At 39.5% G+C, this 17467-nt stretch overlaps 1 protein-coding gene across 1 annotated transcript in view; it reads left to right on the forward strand.

The window, feature by feature from the left end:
* The window catches only part of lrrc40 (leucine rich repeat containing 40), a 68206-nt gene that overhangs the window by 19417 nt on the left and 31322 nt on the right, over positions 1 to 17467 (forward strand). Inside the window, exons 5-9 of the mRNA XM_043700105.1 lie at positions 7344 to 7467; positions 9206 to 9348; positions 12690 to 12862; positions 15062 to 15152; positions 16561 to 16624. Coding sequence (XP_043556040.1) covers positions 7344 to 7467; positions 9206 to 9348; positions 12690 to 12862; positions 15062 to 15152; positions 16561 to 16624 — 595 coding nt within the window. The remainder of the gene's footprint in view (positions 1 to 7343; positions 7468 to 9205; positions 9349 to 12689; positions 12863 to 15061; positions 15153 to 16560; positions 16625 to 17467) is intronic.

Below are 17467 nucleotides of genomic sequence, written 5' to 3' on the forward strand. Positions count from 1 at the left end.
CTACCATGGGGTACCTTATCAAACGCCTTACTAAAATCCATATACATCACATCTACCGCTTTACCCTCGTCTACCTCCTTAGTCACTTTCTCAAAGAATTCAATAAGGTTTGTGAGGCACGACCTACCCTTCACAAAACCATGCTGACTATCCTTGATCACATTATTCCTATCCAGATGTTCATAAATCCTATCCCTTACAATTCTCTCTAAGACTTTGCCCACAACAGAAGTAACCCTAATTATCTACTTAATTATTTGCTAGATTAAGAATGTAGTTAACTAGATTATTCAAAAAGATGAGTGTTGAATCAGGAGTTGTGAATTGTATTCTCCTAGGCTATAGTTGTCACTTTTTGAGGTAGTGCAGTTTATTTATTGTTGAGTAAATGTAGGCTGTGATCAGAATTTTATTGTTTCATGGAGAAATTTTAGAGGCTGAATATATTTGTTAGATTAAGACTGCAGGTTTGAAATATATGCCACATCTTAAGGTATTATACATTGCAATGGAGTGCAACTCTGTATGTCCCTTCAGTCACTCTTTCTTCTCCCCACTCTGTTTTCATCCTCTTTCACATCCTCTCCTGGACCTTAATTTCGTATAATCTTTTGCTCACAGGTAGTTCTCCAATAATGCAGTAGCTGCATTCCCATGCAACACGTATTATAAAAAATCACGCAGTAGAAATAAAAGGGCCTATGGGAAAAAAGAGGGTCGGGGTGAACCACCAAAAATATCTGTAAAAATCAGTGGATTCAGAGATGTACAGCACGGAAACAGACCCTTCGGTACAACTCATCCATGCCAACCCCAGATATCCCAACCTAATCTAGTCTCACCTTCCAGCACCTGGCCCATATCCCTCCAAACTGTTCCTATTCATATACACATCCAGATGCCTTTTAAATGTTGCAATTGTACTAGCCTCCATCACTTCCTCTAGCAGCTCATTCCATACATGTACCACCCTCTGAGAGAAAAAGTTGCCTCTTAGGTCTCTTTCATATCTTTCTCCTCTCACCCTAAACCTATGCCCTCTAGTTCTGGATTTCTCCACCACAGGGAAGAGACTTTGTCTATTTAGCCTATCCACGTCCCTTATGATTTTATAAACCTCTATAAGGTCACTCCTCAGCCTCTGACGCTCCAGGGAAAAACAGCCCCAGCCTATTCAACCTCTCCCTATAGCTCAAATCTTCCAACCCTGGCAACATCCTTATAAATCCTTTCAAGTTTCACAACAGCTTTCTGATCTCTGAGGTTTAGAAGAAAAAGAGGTGACCTCCATAATATGTAGGAGCAGAAGTAGGCCATTCAGTCCACCGAGCCTACACTGAGACTGAATGAGACCATGCCCGACCTGATCATCCCCCAGTCCACCCCGGGTGGGATGGGATGTCTCGGTGACATGCTAAAGATGGTCAGGTGATAAAGAAAGTAGCAACCCCTCAAGATAGTTGGAGCAATGTGATCAGTGCAGGGGGCTTTGGTAATGTTGCATTCAGCCATGCCTAAGAAGTGTCAATCAGCCACCACACAAATGGGTTAACAATCTTGCGACAGGTCCAGACCAGGAATTTTCTCTGCACTGTTTTGGGGGTGTAGAGTGGGGCCACAAAAGTAGAAATTCAGCCATGGTTTTGGGGACAGCAGGGCAGCCAAGCTGGAGCCAGTCCAAGAGAATTCTTAAACGAGGACTTCTTGGGCAATCAACAATTAGTAAAGGGAACAGGAGTATTAGGTGCTCCCTGGAAACAGCTCTCTGGAAACAGCCATAATCATGGTGATGATTAGAGAGTTCTATTGGAGATGGGAGGGAACAGTGGGGTCAAGGAGGTCAGTGAAGAACTGAGGGCGAAGGATGGTGCCAAGGTAAGGTGTACTGAAACTCCAATTCCTTCCTTTCGATCCTCAGGATAAGTCAAAGTGATATTAAGCAAAACAAGTACTTCTGAAGTATTGTAATGTCAAAAACAAGCTAAATATTATTTCAATGGAGAAAGACTACAGAAAGCTGCACAGAGCAGAAGGCTTTGGAAGTCTTCATTCATAAATCCGAAAAAGCCATCAAGTTCCAGCAAGTCATTGGGAAGGCAAATGGAATATTGGCATTTATGTCAAAGGGAATGGAGTATAAAATTAGGGAAATTTTGCTAAAACTATACAAGGCACTCACCATACAACAGCTGGAAAGCTGTCAACAGTAGTTAGCCTAACACAAGCAGTAGCACAGTTGAAGTAAATTTTTAAATCCTATTTCAATGAAATTATACAGTAAATGTAATACATTAAGGAGTTTCTGAATTAAGAAGAACATCGAACATAGAACAGTACAGTACAGATCCTTCAGCCCTCAATATTGTGCCGTCCTTTTATCCTACTCTAAGATCAAACTAACCCATACACACTACATTTTATTATCATCCATGTGCCTACCCAAGAATCGTTTAAATGTCCCTAATGTATGTAACTCTACTACCACCGCTAGCAGTGCATTCCACGTACCCACCAATCTCTGTGTAAAGAACTGACCTCTGACATCTCCCCAAATCATTCACCTTAAAATTATGCCCCCTTGGGATAGCCGTTTCTGATTATTCACTCTATCTATGCCTCTTGTCGTCATGTACACCTCTATCAAGTCAACTCTCATCCTTCTTCGCTCCACTGAGAAAAGCCCTCGCTCCCTCAGACTTTCTTCATAAGACATGCCTCCAGTCCATGCAGCATCCTGGTAAATATCTGCACCCTCTCTAAAGCTTCCACATCCTTCATATAATGAGGCAACCAGAACTGAACATAATATTTGAAGTGTGCATGAACTAGGGCTCTGTAGAGCTGCAGCATAAACTTGCGGCTCTTGAACTCAATCCCACTGCTAATGAAAGCCAACACACCATATGCCTTTTAAACAACCCTATCAACTTGGGTGGCGACTTTGAGGGATCTATGGACATGGATCCCAAGATCCCTCTGTTTCTCCACACTGCCAAGAATCCTGCCGTTAACCCTGTGTTCTGTATCGAAATTTGACCTTCCAAAATGAAAGACTTCACACTCTTCTGAATCCTATCAATGTTCTGTTGCAACCTGATTTTCCAAGTAATCATAAATCCTGTCTCTCAGAATCCTCTCCAATAATTTGAGGAGAAAGTGAGGTCTCCAATAATTTGCCCAATACAGTTGTAAGACTGGTCTGTTATTCCCAGGATTATCCCTAATCCCTTTCTAGAACAAGGAAATAATATTTGCAACCCTCCAATCATTTGGGACTACTCCAGTGGACAGTGAGGAGGCAAAGATCATTGCCAAAGGCGCAGCAATCTCTTCCCCCACTTCCTGTAGTAACCTTGGGTATGTCCCATCTGGCTGAGAGGACTGATGTATCCTCATGTTTTTCAAAATTTTCAGCACATTCTCCTTCATAACATCCAGCATATCCACCTGTTTCACGCTGTCCTCACAAATATCAAGGTCCCTCTCAGCTGTGAATACTGAAGCAAAGTATTCATAAAGGACCTCCTCCGACTCCAGGCACAAGTTCCCTCCATTATCCCTGATTGGCCGTACCCTCACTCTGGCCGTGCTCTTGTTCCTCTCATCAGTAGAATTAAGGTTTTCCTTAATCCTACCCACTAAAGGTTTTTAATGGCCCCTTCTAGCTCTCCTAAGTCCATTCTTCAGCTCCTTTCTGGCTACCTTGTAACCCTGTGGAGTCCTATCTGTACCTTGCTTCCTCAACCTCACATAAGCTTCCTTCTTCCTCTTGACAAGATGTTCCACATCCCTTGTCACCCAAGGTTCCTTCACCCTACCATACCTTCCTTGTCTCAGTGGGACAAATCTATCCAGCACTATCAACAAGTGCTCCCTAAACATCCTCCACGTTTCTGTCATGCATTTCCATGAGAGCATCTGTTCGCAATTTAGGCACTCCAGTTCCTACCTAATAGTGTTGTAATTCACCTCCCCCAATTAAATACTTCCCTGTACCATCTGCTCCTGTCCCTCTCCATAACCATAGTAAAGATCAGGGAGTTGTGATCACTCTCACCGAAATGTTCTCCCACCAAGAGGTCTGACACCTGGCCTGGTTCGTTGCCAAACACCAAATCCAAAATGGCTTCCCCTTTAGTCACCTACTTACATATTGAGTCAGGATTTATTCCTGGACACACCTGAAAAAAACTGCTCCATCCAAACTATCTAGAGTCATAGAGATGTACAGCACAGAAACAGACCCTTCAGTCCAACTTGCCCATGCTGACCAGATATCTCAACCCAATGTCGTCCCACCTGCCAGCACCCGACCGATATCCATACCCATCCAAGTACCTTTTAAATGTTGCAATTGTACTAACCTCCACCACATCCTCTGGCAGCTCATTCCTTACACATACCACCGTCAGCGTGAAAAAGTTGCCCCTTAGGTCTCTTTTATATCTTTCCCCTCTCACCCTAAACGTAGTTCTAGTTCTGGATTCCCCCCACCCTATCCATGTCCCTCATGATTTTACAAACCTCTATAAGGTTACCCCTCAGCCTCCGATGCTCCAGGGAAAACAGCCCCAGCCTATTCAACCTCTCTCCGTAGCTCAAATCCTCCAACCCTGGCAACATCCTTGTAAATCTTTTCTGAACCCTTTCAAGTTTCACAACATCTTTCCGATTGGAAGGAGACCAGAATTGCAAGCAGTATTCCAACAGTGGCCTAACCAATGTCCTGTACAGCCGCAACATGACCTCCCAACTCCTGTACTCCGTACTCTGACCAATAAAAGAAAGCATACCAAGCGCCACCTTCACTGTCCTATCTACTTGCGACTCCACTTTCAAGGAGCTGTGAACCTGCACTCCAAGGTCTCTTTGTTCAGCAACACTCCCTAGGACCTTACCATTAAGTGTATAAGTCCTGCTAAGATTTACTTTCCCAAAATGCAGCACCTCGCATTGATCTAAATTAAACTCCATCTGCCACTTCTCAGCCCATTGGCCCATCTAATCAAAATCCCATTATAATCTGAGGTAACCTTCTTCGCTGTCCACTAAACCTCCAATTTTGGTGTCATCTGCAAACTTACTAGCTATACCTCCTATGCTCACATCCAAATCATTTAAAATTTGAGCTAAGGCGGTTCCAACCAACATTAGGGAAGTTAAAGTCACCCATGACAACAACCCTGTTACTTCTGCACCTATCCAAAATATGCCTCCCAATCTGCACCTGTGTCTCTGTTGCTACTGGGGGGGGTCTGTTTAAAAAAACTCCCAAGAAAGTGACTGCTCCTTTCCTGTTTCTGACTTCCACCCATACGAATTAAGCAACGTCCTGTCTGAGATTTGCTGGCACTGGCCAGGCTGCTGAATTCAATGCTATTTAAATGCCACTGTGGCTTTTACCTTCAATTTCTGGCTAACTCGTCACTTCATAATATGGATAAGGCATTCAAACAATGGAATTTCTTCCCGAAAACCTATTCCCAAAAACATTTCGCAAAAGGAAAAAGAAGCAGGAAGTTTCCTTCTGGCCCGAGTAAAATCTCCTTTTATTTTGAGGGGGTGGGATGTTCTGAATGGCTGGAGATTTTGATGGATCTCTGGTTTCAGAGAGAATGAGGGGCTAAGACTCTCAGATCCTTCCCCACCCCCACTTTCAAATGGAGACTGGGTGAACTTGGGTCAGGCATAAGTTGGGGATGGGTAGGGAGGGGAGAGATGAGGGTTGCCAGTAGTCTGTCCTTAGTCCACAGACACCCTTTTATAAAGTTGCTGTGTGTTGAATCTTCAGTTAGCCACCATCTGAGCCTTTGCTTAATAAAAGGCCTTGCGTACTCTCTAATACTTTTGGGACATGGCTGTATTTGCGCCTTCTTTCATTCCTTAACTCTCTCCCTGCTCTCTCACACATTCTGCACCCCCCCCCCACAACTCCGTGCATGATTCCAGTAAACATTGCAGCAAAGTATTCCAATGTTCGCTTCCCTTGACAGCACTGGGAGTTGATCTGGGGTGGTCAAGTTGGTGGAGAGTGGTATGGTTTTACCCCCGAAACAATTGTTAGCCCCGGATGCAGGTTCACTTCATTCACTTCCATCAGTGAGAAAAACAAAGTTACCTTAGTTGCAGGTAGAAGCAAAAAAATACACACACGCAGACAACAAATGTTGCATTAGATGTACCAGCAGAATAAGTCACAGCAAGTTGGTAATACAGGAGATTGAATTGTGCAATAACCAACAGGAGTTCACTTTATAAAAGAAAATGGTCTGAAATTCACAAATCGCGTCATAGTCAAATCGCATTTACAAAACGCGGGTTATAGGAGAACTACCTGTACTTGTTTTTTATCCTCATTCACACTTCACTTTCTCTCTTTCATCCTCACACTCACTCTTTGCTCTGTTTCTCCCTCTCTTTCTTTCTCCAAATCACATTTGCTGAACCTTCTTAACATTTTATATATGCCCCTTCTATTTTTCCTCCATTCTCTCTGCATTATCCATTTTTCCTTTCCTTCACTTCACTGCTTTTCTTTTACTGCCCCAATGCTGAATATTAATATTGATTTCCAAATGTTTTATGCCAGTTTCTAAGTACTGTACGCACTTTATTATTATCAGATGTTGTGGAACTTCTGATGTCACTGATTGATGGAAAGATTGTTCAAGGAAGTGTTAATTACAGCATAATGCACGGGAGGTTGAAATAGGTCAACAGTTTTTTCATTGTAGTATATGCAGCCCGATGAAGAATCACGATTACAGAAAAGGCAAAATTATTTTTATTTGTGGTCAAAGTTTGGCTGGAGTATTTTGATAATGTGGGAATCACAATTGGGAGTTTATTTGCTAATGTCGTTTGATACAATTGTGTGAATCTACTGATCTGACTGAAGCCCATTTCTAGTGCAGATCAGACTAAAAATTGCCCACTTGCCTTTGCTGTCGCTTTTCAGGAAAACGTTCACTCCATTAATGTGATATAGGTGAAACAGAATCTCATGGTCAGTGAGGATTGGCATTGAAATCATACATCCTTTTCCAGCCATAAATCCAATATTTCAATGTCCTTGAGCCATTCTGGAGACAACTGAAAGAAGGTAAGTATGTAACGTAAGTGAGAGGTTGGGCTGGCAAGTGGGTTGGGTGGTAGATTGCCAGCCCATCCTGTTCAGTGGGAGCTTGAACAACTAGTTGGTCAAGAAATACTGGTACCCTTACCTATTTGGTATCCACATCTCCCTTTCGACTTCTCATCCCCATAAAGTTTGTACCCTATTCCAAAAATGTTAGTTACAAATTGGCTGCTGGAATATTGATTGAGTTATATATATCTTACAGGATGTGTCCAGCAATCAACTTAAAGCAGTTCCAAGCACCCTTGGTGAGCTGTCCAGTCTACTTAAATTCATTCTGGCGAACAACAAGCTGAAGTGCATACCGTCGGACATTAGCAAAATGAGAAGTAAGATTGCTTGAAAATAACAGAATGAGTAGAGAAATAGTTTCACATGTTTATTTCTTGCTTTAAAGTTCCATTATGATTTATTTTAATTGATGCTTGTTGTTAGTTGGGTGTAAAGGTAGGTCGCTTCTTAAAATTATTACCAGCTGTTACTAAAAGTAATTTCCTCATCGAGGAAAATAGCCTTTTTTCTTTGTCCTAGATTGGACATGATGCTGATATCACCATTGTGCTGGTGTGCATTGGCGTTTCATTGCAAAATGCTATTGAGTGGATGAACTGAGATTGTTGAAATGAACAGTATTGGAACATCACTTGGAGTTCAATCACAGTTTTAAATTAAGTTCCTTTTTAAATTCAGTTTTCAATTTCTTAGTTTTTGAGCCTGTTTCTTAGATGAGAAAGGAAACTCTCCTAGGAATTGTGTTTCCCAACAGAATTGAATGCATTCTTGGATATTAATTTAATATCCATTACCTGCAGCGTTTAAAGCTTCCTAATAAAATATGTTATGACTCTGATGGGTGGAGCGTGCTGGTAATCAAGCTTCATTACTCCATGAGCTGTAAAAAAAGGAGTTCATGTTTTATCCAACCACCGAAATGGTCAATTTGTTTCTGTTTATTACTGTTATCTAGATCAAAAGAGCCTATCACCATGTTCCTTCAAAAAAACTTAACTATAACTTTTTTATTATATACAAACTTGTTCTTATAGTGAGTGGCAAAACTTGTTGACAACTAAGCTACTGGATAGAGTTAAACTATACCTCCTTACTACCAAACCATGCAACGGTGTGACACAGATGAGATTACAACTCTGCAGAGGTGAACTCTGCATTTTATATGATGGATCCAAATTCAAAAGGATGCAACAAAAAGACTTCTCACAATCCAGTCAATTTCCAGCCATCGAGATCACAATGCTGTCAGCTGTAGATTCAGTGAGAGGTCTTTAATTCAGTCTTCAATTTAGAGAAGTCAGTTAGACTCAAATCTTTGAAAGGAAGTAATAGATATGCAGATTTCTGGAAGTTTTCAGGTTTTGAGAAGATACTTTACTGAAAGAGATCTATGCATTTACTCTGTTAATGTGATATAGATGAAACAGAATTCTCATTGTCATTGAGGATTGGCATTGAAATCATACACCCTTTTCCAGCCATGTGCAGTCTTGCTATAAGGTTTCTTCTTTTCAAGAGAGAGATCTTTTTGTTGCTCACTTATTAAAATATTTTCCGTTAACTGATGCACCTAGGTATGTACTGAAACAGAAAATTTTGTTCAAAGCTTTGTTAGGCAATTTCAGCACAGGGTTCATCTCCTCCAAGTTTGTCAAGGATTTTAAAACAATAATATTAACTCTTATCTCTCTAAAGCTTTGTCCTGCATTCTTGACAAAAGCCAACTGAGTTTATATAAACAGGTGAATTTGAATACACTTAAATTTGCAACTCTTTAAAGAAGTCATAAGATAAACCTTCTGAAACCCCGAAATTGTCCAAATCACCCCATCTCTTCCATCCTGTCTTAGGTAGTTTTTGAAACATAAATATATATTCCCAACAAATATATGGTATGAAATATGGATATGGGAAGGAGAGGAAGACAGAAAAAGCAGACAATACAGAACTTGAGTTGAAAAGATTCTGATTGCTTTATATGCATCTGAGTCTTTTATATAAAGTTTATTGTATGAAACAAATCTTGTAAATTAATTTTCTTTGTAACGTATTTAGGTTTGAAATTGTTGGATGCAACTTATAATGAACTGGAATGTGTTCCTCCGGAGTTGGCAAATATGGTGTCATTACAACAACTTTACTTGAGGCATAACAAACTTCGCCATCTACCACAGTTTCCATCCTGTAAATATCTGAAGGTACTTTGAAAGCATCAGGAAAATATTATCCATGAAAACACCTTTCATTTTTAATCAATTCTGGATAACTAATTGGAGAGGATGTATTAAGACTGTAGACATGTCAGTATTTTCCTCCTGTTGGTGTTAAGGATTCAGGCCTTCTCCATTGGAGGATTTATGATACTGTGAATTCCTGTGCTCCCACTATTACTAACAGTGGATTGTGAATGTGTAATTGATGTTTGCAGTTTAATTTTTTTATGTCACAGCAGAAATTGTTTCTAACAATGAAAGTAAATAAGTCTTCTCTTCAGTTGTCTGTTGCTGTTGTAGAACAGAAACTGAGCTTGGGTATCAAGGACAGGATTTTCACTGTTGGACTCTGTATCCTGCCATCAAGCTCAAAGATGGATTAGAAACCCGAACACTGGAACCAGTCCCTTGTTTTCTCCAATTTGACCAATCAGTGGCTGGGTAATTAAAGATGCCAAGTGGACTTTCTGGTCCTTCACCTCAATCATGTCATGCAACTCTAAATCAACAGCTGTGTGACAGGGAATAAAGTAGAAAAAAATGGAGATAGCACTTGTCCAAATTTTTAAACATTTAACCTATAAAATACTCTTCATAGCTGGACTATCACTAAGCAGATGGTGGGAGGGCTGGGCAAGAGCTAATTCTTTCATAGGGAAACTTGTGCCTGCTGCTGATGCTCGGCAGTCAAGGCAGGAATTTAAAGCTGCCCAGAACCCCTGCTTCTTGGTTAGTTAAACTGTCCACTGTGGGGACCTGATAACTAATTAGAAAGTCCAATGTCTCTGCCTATAAGCCAGAGCTGCAGATTGAAGCCCCACTTCAGGACTTGATGGCTAATGAAAGTCTAATCATTTTGCATCTAAAACAAATTGAGTGTCAACTTGTAAATAATGAAAACATGTGCCGCTGGCAGGTAGTAAAAGAGGGAGGGTTTCCTGGTCAACCATGTAATAAATTGGAATTGAACTCTGCTATCACAATTCATAGTTCTAGCATATGGCATACATGAAGCAGTGTGTTATCGACAGCAAAATGGGATTCCTTTGCAAACCAATTGGCTGGGTCTGTCCTGCTGGCAGGAAGGACATGTCCAGAGATGGCGATGGTATGTCTGAGACATTGTAAGGTATGTTTCTGAGAGTACAACAATGTCAGGCTGTTGCTTGACAAGCCTGTGAGACAGCTTTCCTAATTTTGACACTAGCCCTCCGATGTTAGTAAGAAAGTCATTGCAGGGTAGACTGTAGTTTCTGCTGTTGCTTTTCCTGGTGCCTAGGTCGTTGCCAGGTGGTCTGTCCAGTTTCATTTCTTTGTTGAGATTTCATAGCAACTGATACAATTGAGTAGCTTGTTATACCATTTCAGAAGGCAGTTATGAGTGAACCGCATTGCTGTGGCTGTGGGATCACATGTAGACCAGACAGGTGAGGATAGCAAATTTACTTCCCTGGAGGACATTAATGATTCAGATATGTTTTTCCAACAATTGACAATGGTTCATTGAAAGTTATCAATACATTCTTAATTCCAGTTTTTTTAAAAAAATTGAATTCAAATTCCACCACTTGCTGTGTCGGTTCCCCAGAATATGTGGCAATAAAAATGAATTTCAATAGACAATTGTTTCACTATCTTTTTTTTATTTGTGATTAGAATTTAGCTCGTATCCCTGATAAATTTGTATGGATACATCACATGGGACCAGGAAGAGAAAGTGTAAAAGTTATTGCACATGGTATCCTAGCTTATCCTGATTGTTATCAAGATGGGTCTAGAAATGAAAGTGAATTTTTGAATGTTCCTGTTTATGCCCCTTTTTGAACTAGTGTGTCTGGTCATTCTTTAGGTGGCATTTCCACTCTGATAATTATAATAAGATATGTGATTAATATACCAATTTTATATTTTTGATGGAATACTGACCTAAATATCTCTCATATGTTTATTTTAAATGTTACATGTACAAACTGATTTTGAATTTGGGGGTACTTTTAGGAGATGGTGAAGCTAATGTTCATTAATTCCAAACTGAAGAAAACTAGTTGAAAAGTGAAGAAGAATGAGTTCTAACTAATGACCACAAGATGTGTAGATACATTATGTCCCTGTCATTGTAGTACCATTTAGTAGTCTTTGAATGCTTATTTAAAATAAGATTATTTGAAGGAAAGTTTGATTTTACTACTAGTGTTATCATTCCAAACTGCATTCTATCGGCATCCAGGGCCTTTAGAAAAATAAGTTATTTGTATGTCTGTTAGGTCACTGAAGGGCACCAAGTTAAGAATAGTAAAAAATGAAACAGGTTACAATGCAGATTTTCATTGAAAATAAAATCTCTTCTGTTCGTTTTCTTGTGAGGTAGATGAAAAACTAAATAAAATTGCTCCCTGTTGTTTTAACAAGATTTAATTTTTGATCTTTGTCGTAAGGCAAAAATTGATTAGGGATAGTCAACATGGCTTTGTGTGGGGGAAATTGTGTCTCACTAACTTGAGGTTTTTGAAGAAGTAAAGAAGAAAATTGATAAGGGTGGATGTTGTCCATATGGGCTTCAGTAAGATGTTTGACAAGGTTCTGTATGGTAGACTGGTTAGCAAGGTTAGATCATATGGAATACAAGAAAAGCTACATGTTTGGATACAAAATTGACTCAGAATAGGAGGGTGTTGGTGGCGCGTTACATTTTCGACTCGAGCCCTATGACCAGCGGTGTGCCACAAGGATCAGCGCTAGATCCACTGCTTTTTGTCATTTTTATATAAATGTTTTGGATGTGAATATAGAAGGTACGGTTAGTGTTTCTGTGCTATACGTCTCTGTGACTCTATTTATTGTATCCCAATATTGAGGAGGCACTTGAGTGTATATCTGTCTTTTAAGTTGTGGTGGTGGAATGTAGCATGTTTTTGCCCCACGTTCCATTATTATGGTTACTGTAATATTTGTTAATTAAACAATAGGTTATTTTTTTGGGGAAAAAAACCTTAACTCTTTCAACTATTTCAGGCTTGGGAAGGAGATAATGAAATCTTTTACAATCATTTTTAAATATCTTTATTGGAACTCTAATCTCTATTAGAAGAATATACTCTTTAAAAGATAGAATGTTGTGTCCTGTAAATCTTTAAAAGCTGCAACTTATTTGGATGATATCTATGCCTGAATGTAGAATAGACCTGCAATTCAATATGTCAGTTGAACATAATGACGTAAATGAATTGAAATATCTGCATGCATGTTGATGTAACTTGTAACTTTTAATATTAGAAAGCTGCAGTAAATGTATTTAGTTCTACAGTTGTGTTATTACTCCATTTTAGGAACTACATGTAGGAAATAACCAGATTGAGCATTTGGGTTCAGAACACCTGAAAAATCTATGTGCCATCACTGTGCTGGAGCTGCGTGACAACAAATTGAAATCACTACCAGATGAAATTCTTATGCTTCAAGACTTAGAACGTCTTGACCTCACAAATAATGACATTAGCAGGTACATGTTGAAATGCTAGTTTTTTTTTTAACTGTAGTACACGTTCTTAAAGGCTGACTTTACTGTCATCTACTTCAATTCAAGATGGCACCAACACTGGGCAACTCTTTGCGAGCTCCCTATGACAGACCGTTTTCTAACATTTCTTATAACTGTTTTGCCGTTTTAAACTTAAGTAATCTTGCTTTACACACCTCCTGCGCAGCTGTAACCTTTATGCCTCACTATCTCAGCACCCATGATCTGTATGTCCTTGTTTGCTGTGATCTACCTGTATTGTTCACAAAACAAAGCTTTTCACTGTACTTAGGTACATGTGGCTAAAATAAATCAAATCAAATAATGTGTACGTTTCTAATTTGGAACAATATACTTTTATACGTATCAAGACATAACAGGATTTAGGAACAACACCAGGTCATTTGGCCATTTGAACTTGCTCTGTCATACATTTCATGATATGTTTGGGGGTGGCATGGTAGCTCAGTGGTTAACATTGCTGCCTCACAACACCAGGGACCCGGGTTCGATTCCAGCCTCTGGCAACTGTTAGTGTGGAGTTTGCACATTCTCCCCGGGTCTGCGTGGGTTTCCTCTGGGTGCTCCGGTTTCCTCCCACAATCCAAAGATGTACAGGTTAGATGAATTGGCCATGCTAAGTTGCCCACAGTGTTAAGGGATATGTAGGTTAGGTGCATTCGTCATGGGTAATTGTAGAGTAATGGGAAATGGGTTTGGGTGAGATACTCTTCGGAGAGTCTGTGTGGACTTCACCCAAAATGTTCAAACAGTTCAGTTCCTCATAGTCGTCAAATATAGATATACATTCTGACACATTGTTAGTTAGTTTTGTCTCATGCAGTTCCTTATTTGTATTTCATTCTTTGTTGGTTCTTAATATCTGAGTAATCTTCTGACCTATCACCAGTCTTTTTGGACTTGTGCAATGTTTATTTCAATTTTATTCTGTCCTTCATTTCCTTATTGTGACATTGATCCTTCTCAAGGAGTCTTCTGTCTCTCTCATTGGGGTAAATCTTTGTGGAAAGTTATTTTTTTAAAAAATCTCCTTTATTCTCCTACTGCAACTCTAGTATGCTACCTTTTTAATCTAATTTCCATGTTTACTTTAGCTAGCCGTTGTACCTATAGGAATACCTTTTATTCAGCTTAAAACTTTAGATCCACCTTTCTCCCCTTCAAACTGAGTGTGAAGTTCTATTATGTTATGATCACTTGTCACCCAGAGATTGATTAATCCCTGCCTCCTTGCTGATTAATCCCTGCCTCCTTCGACCCTTGATGTTGTGCCAACCTTTTATCCTATTCTAAGATCAAACTAACCTACATACCCTTCATTTTATTATCATCTATGTGCCTATCCAAGAGTAGTTTAACTGTCCCTAATATGTCTGACTCTACTACGACTGCTGGTGGTGCATTCCACGCACCCACCGCTCTCTATGTAAAGAACCTACCTCTGACATCCTCCCCTAAACCTCTCTTCAATCACCTTTAAAATTATGTCCCCTTGTGATAGCCATTTCAGCCCTGGGAAAAAGGTCTCTGGTTATCCACTCTGTTTGTCATCATCTTGTACACCTCTATCAAGTCACCTCTCATCCTCCGCTCCAGTAAGAAAAGCCCAAGCTCCCTCAATCTTTTTTCATAAGACATACCCTCCAGTCCAGGCAGCATCCTGGTAAATCTCCTCTGTATCCTCTTTGAAGCTTCCATATCTCTCCTACAATGAGGCAACCAGAACTAAATATGGCCAAGAGTAAATCACCTAACCAGTAGAGTCTTCTCTGCTATTTGTGCCATTGTAACTCTTTTAAATCCTGACTTACTGATATTTCTCATGTCTAGTACTCTTCCTTGCTAGGTAAAATAAATTTTTCAGTTTAATAATCCAGCTTGCCGTTACAGCTGTTATTCGCTGGAGCAATGTAATCAACACTCAAGCTGTTATTAATGAAACCTATTCCTTTTTTAATCACTTTTTGTTTTCTTTATATCTGCATACAATAGCTGTTTTTTATGATTCTTGCTGTGCACAGTAACTCTCCTTTGACTAATAGTTTAAGATCAAATGTGATGAAGCACATTTGTGTAAAACAAAAGTGAAATTATTTCAAGTTTGCAAGTTTTCAGAATGCTTTTAGTCCTTTACTAAATCTCTTTGTGACTTCCTTGTAGCTTGCCTTATGCTCTAGGAAATCTTCCTAAATTGAAGTCTCTGCTGCTGGAGGGTAATCCACTCCGTTCTATTCGCAGGGATATTATTAATGTGAGTAATACAGTTTTCTACCAAGCACTATATATTAGCTGTTTTCAATTTTATAGTAAAAGATTTTAATGTATTTTGTAGCATTTACGTTCAGTCTGGGGTGTTTTCTGTTAATAACTTGCTAAATTCCTTAACTTTTACTTTCTAATTTAACATTTTCTTGGCAGTTATTCCCAAAAGAGACTTGGCATTTCTTAGGTGTTGGTTGCAAAATAATATAATTGAGGCCTTCTATTGATTTCCTTGGGTACAGTTGCTAAACCACTCAGTAAGACCAACTAAGGAACAAAAAGATAATCTGATCATATTTCACAGAATCATAGAATTGATGCAGCACAGAAAGGAGGCTATTGGCCTTGTTTCTGACCTGGCTTTAGATAAAAGTAAACTAGCTAGCCCACTCCCCTGCCTTACCCTGCAGTTCTTCAATTTTGTTTTCACTTCACTCCAATTATCTATTGAAAAACATAATTAATTTTACCTCCACAACACACTCAGACGGTGCATTTTCGATTCTAACTTGTGTTTTTAAAAAAGGGTTTTTCCTTTTCCCATTGTTGGTTCTTTTGCATTCACCTTGTATCTACATGCAATCTAATCTCCTGCCAGTGGGACAAGTTTTCTGTTTCTACTCTGCTTAAACTACTCAATTTTAACTCCTCTATCAAATCTCCTCTTAACACTTTCTAAGTAAAACCGTTCCGTGAAAGCCATTGTACACTGTGGGAAGTTATTCATGGTTAAATTTAAGAAGAATATGCATACTTAGCATAAAGGTTTAGCTGGAGCTAAAGGTGCAAGTTTCAAGCATTTAAATTGTATTTTATCTAAGAAAAGCCTTTTTCTGCAGTTATTTTCTTTTTATTTGTTTCAAAATTATCTGAAATTGTGAGAAGTTGCTCTCAGGCCTCTTTTTACACAAATGACCTGGGCATAGCGAGCTTGCTATATTTTCTAGTTACAGTAAGTAACACCACCCATAATATTCATCCATGCAATTTCCTTCATTGGCATAACACCAATGTGCTTCTCCAGGCTGAACAGGTAAAACTTGGTGCCTTGCCTGGAAAACAGAAAATGTACAATGTAGAAAGTTCCCAATTGTCTTGTTTCCTACTGTGCATTTCCTATGTTGTTGTTGTTTTCAAAAGTACTTCATGTTTTTGGATTATGAAAAGTGCTATATAAATGCAAGTTTTTTGTTTATGGTGTTTTATTTGCCCTCATTACTGAGTGGTCTGTTTTCAGACTGATTTCATTTTGCCAGACCTTGCAACTTTTTGTATATTTGCTAGTTGTAGCTTGTATTTTAAGGTTGATCTCATCCAAAATACTTTAACATGGTGGTCTTCAATCTTTTTTGTTTCTCTCTGGTGCTCCCTTATTGATCTTTATTTGTTTTTCCCAGAGGGGAACTCAAGAACTTCTCAAGTACCTAAGAAGCAGAATACAAGGTACAAATATAAAACTCTGTATTGCTGAAATAGCTATTAAAATGACAGTGGTAGAATGATAACTTCGATAGCTGTGGCCACATTATATTTTGAAGCATTTTTAAGCCTTCAGAGATGCCCTTTTAGGTATCCCAATTACTGTGACAACACCCACCTCTCCTGATTTGCCTGTCAGCCACCCAAAACTTCTGTGCTCCCGCCTGGCTGAGGAGCTCACCTGCCACCCATAATTGGACAGGACTTCTCATTTTCAAATCTCCTTCGGGGTCTGCCTTGGCCACCTCTGTATTCATGATCCAAAATTCAGCTCGACATGAGAAATGTAAACTTCAGTTCTTTGCTCATTAAATAATTCTGCCTTTTAGAATTAAGTGTTTGAAGCTTGGAGTAAATTTTCTGTCTGCCTGACTTTCCTATACTCACTGCACAGTTGGCAGCTGCAACTTGTCTCCCCTACCATAACTTGTACTTCAGAATCACTGGATGGTGAAACTTGTAAAATCATTTGGAGCTCTTCTGATGACCATGTTCACCTACCTCTGCTGTGCTTAGAGCTGAATTAAGCATGCTTGGTTTGCTTGAGTAAAGTGTCTTTGAGCGCTGGTAGGTGGAGGCCTCGTGCACCTTGGTCAGTGACTTCTCAGCAGTTTCCATTGGACTGCTGAAGCCAACCCTGGTATTCTCTTCTCTGGATTGCACGTCTGAAATGCTGCCAGTATGTAAAGCTAAAAACCACACAACACCAAATTATGGTCCAACAGGAGTGCCTCCAAATAAACCTGTTGGACTATAACATGGTGTTGTGATTTTTAACTTGGTCTGCCCCAGTACAACACTGTTCCTCCAAATCATGGCCAGTAT

The sequence above is a fragment of the Chiloscyllium plagiosum genome, chromosome 11 (assembly GCF_004010195.1).
Source record: "Chiloscyllium plagiosum isolate BGI_BamShark_2017 chromosome 11, ASM401019v2, whole genome shotgun sequence".
NCBI lineage: Eukaryota > Metazoa > Chordata > Chondrichthyes > Orectolobiformes > Hemiscylliidae > Chiloscyllium > Chiloscyllium plagiosum.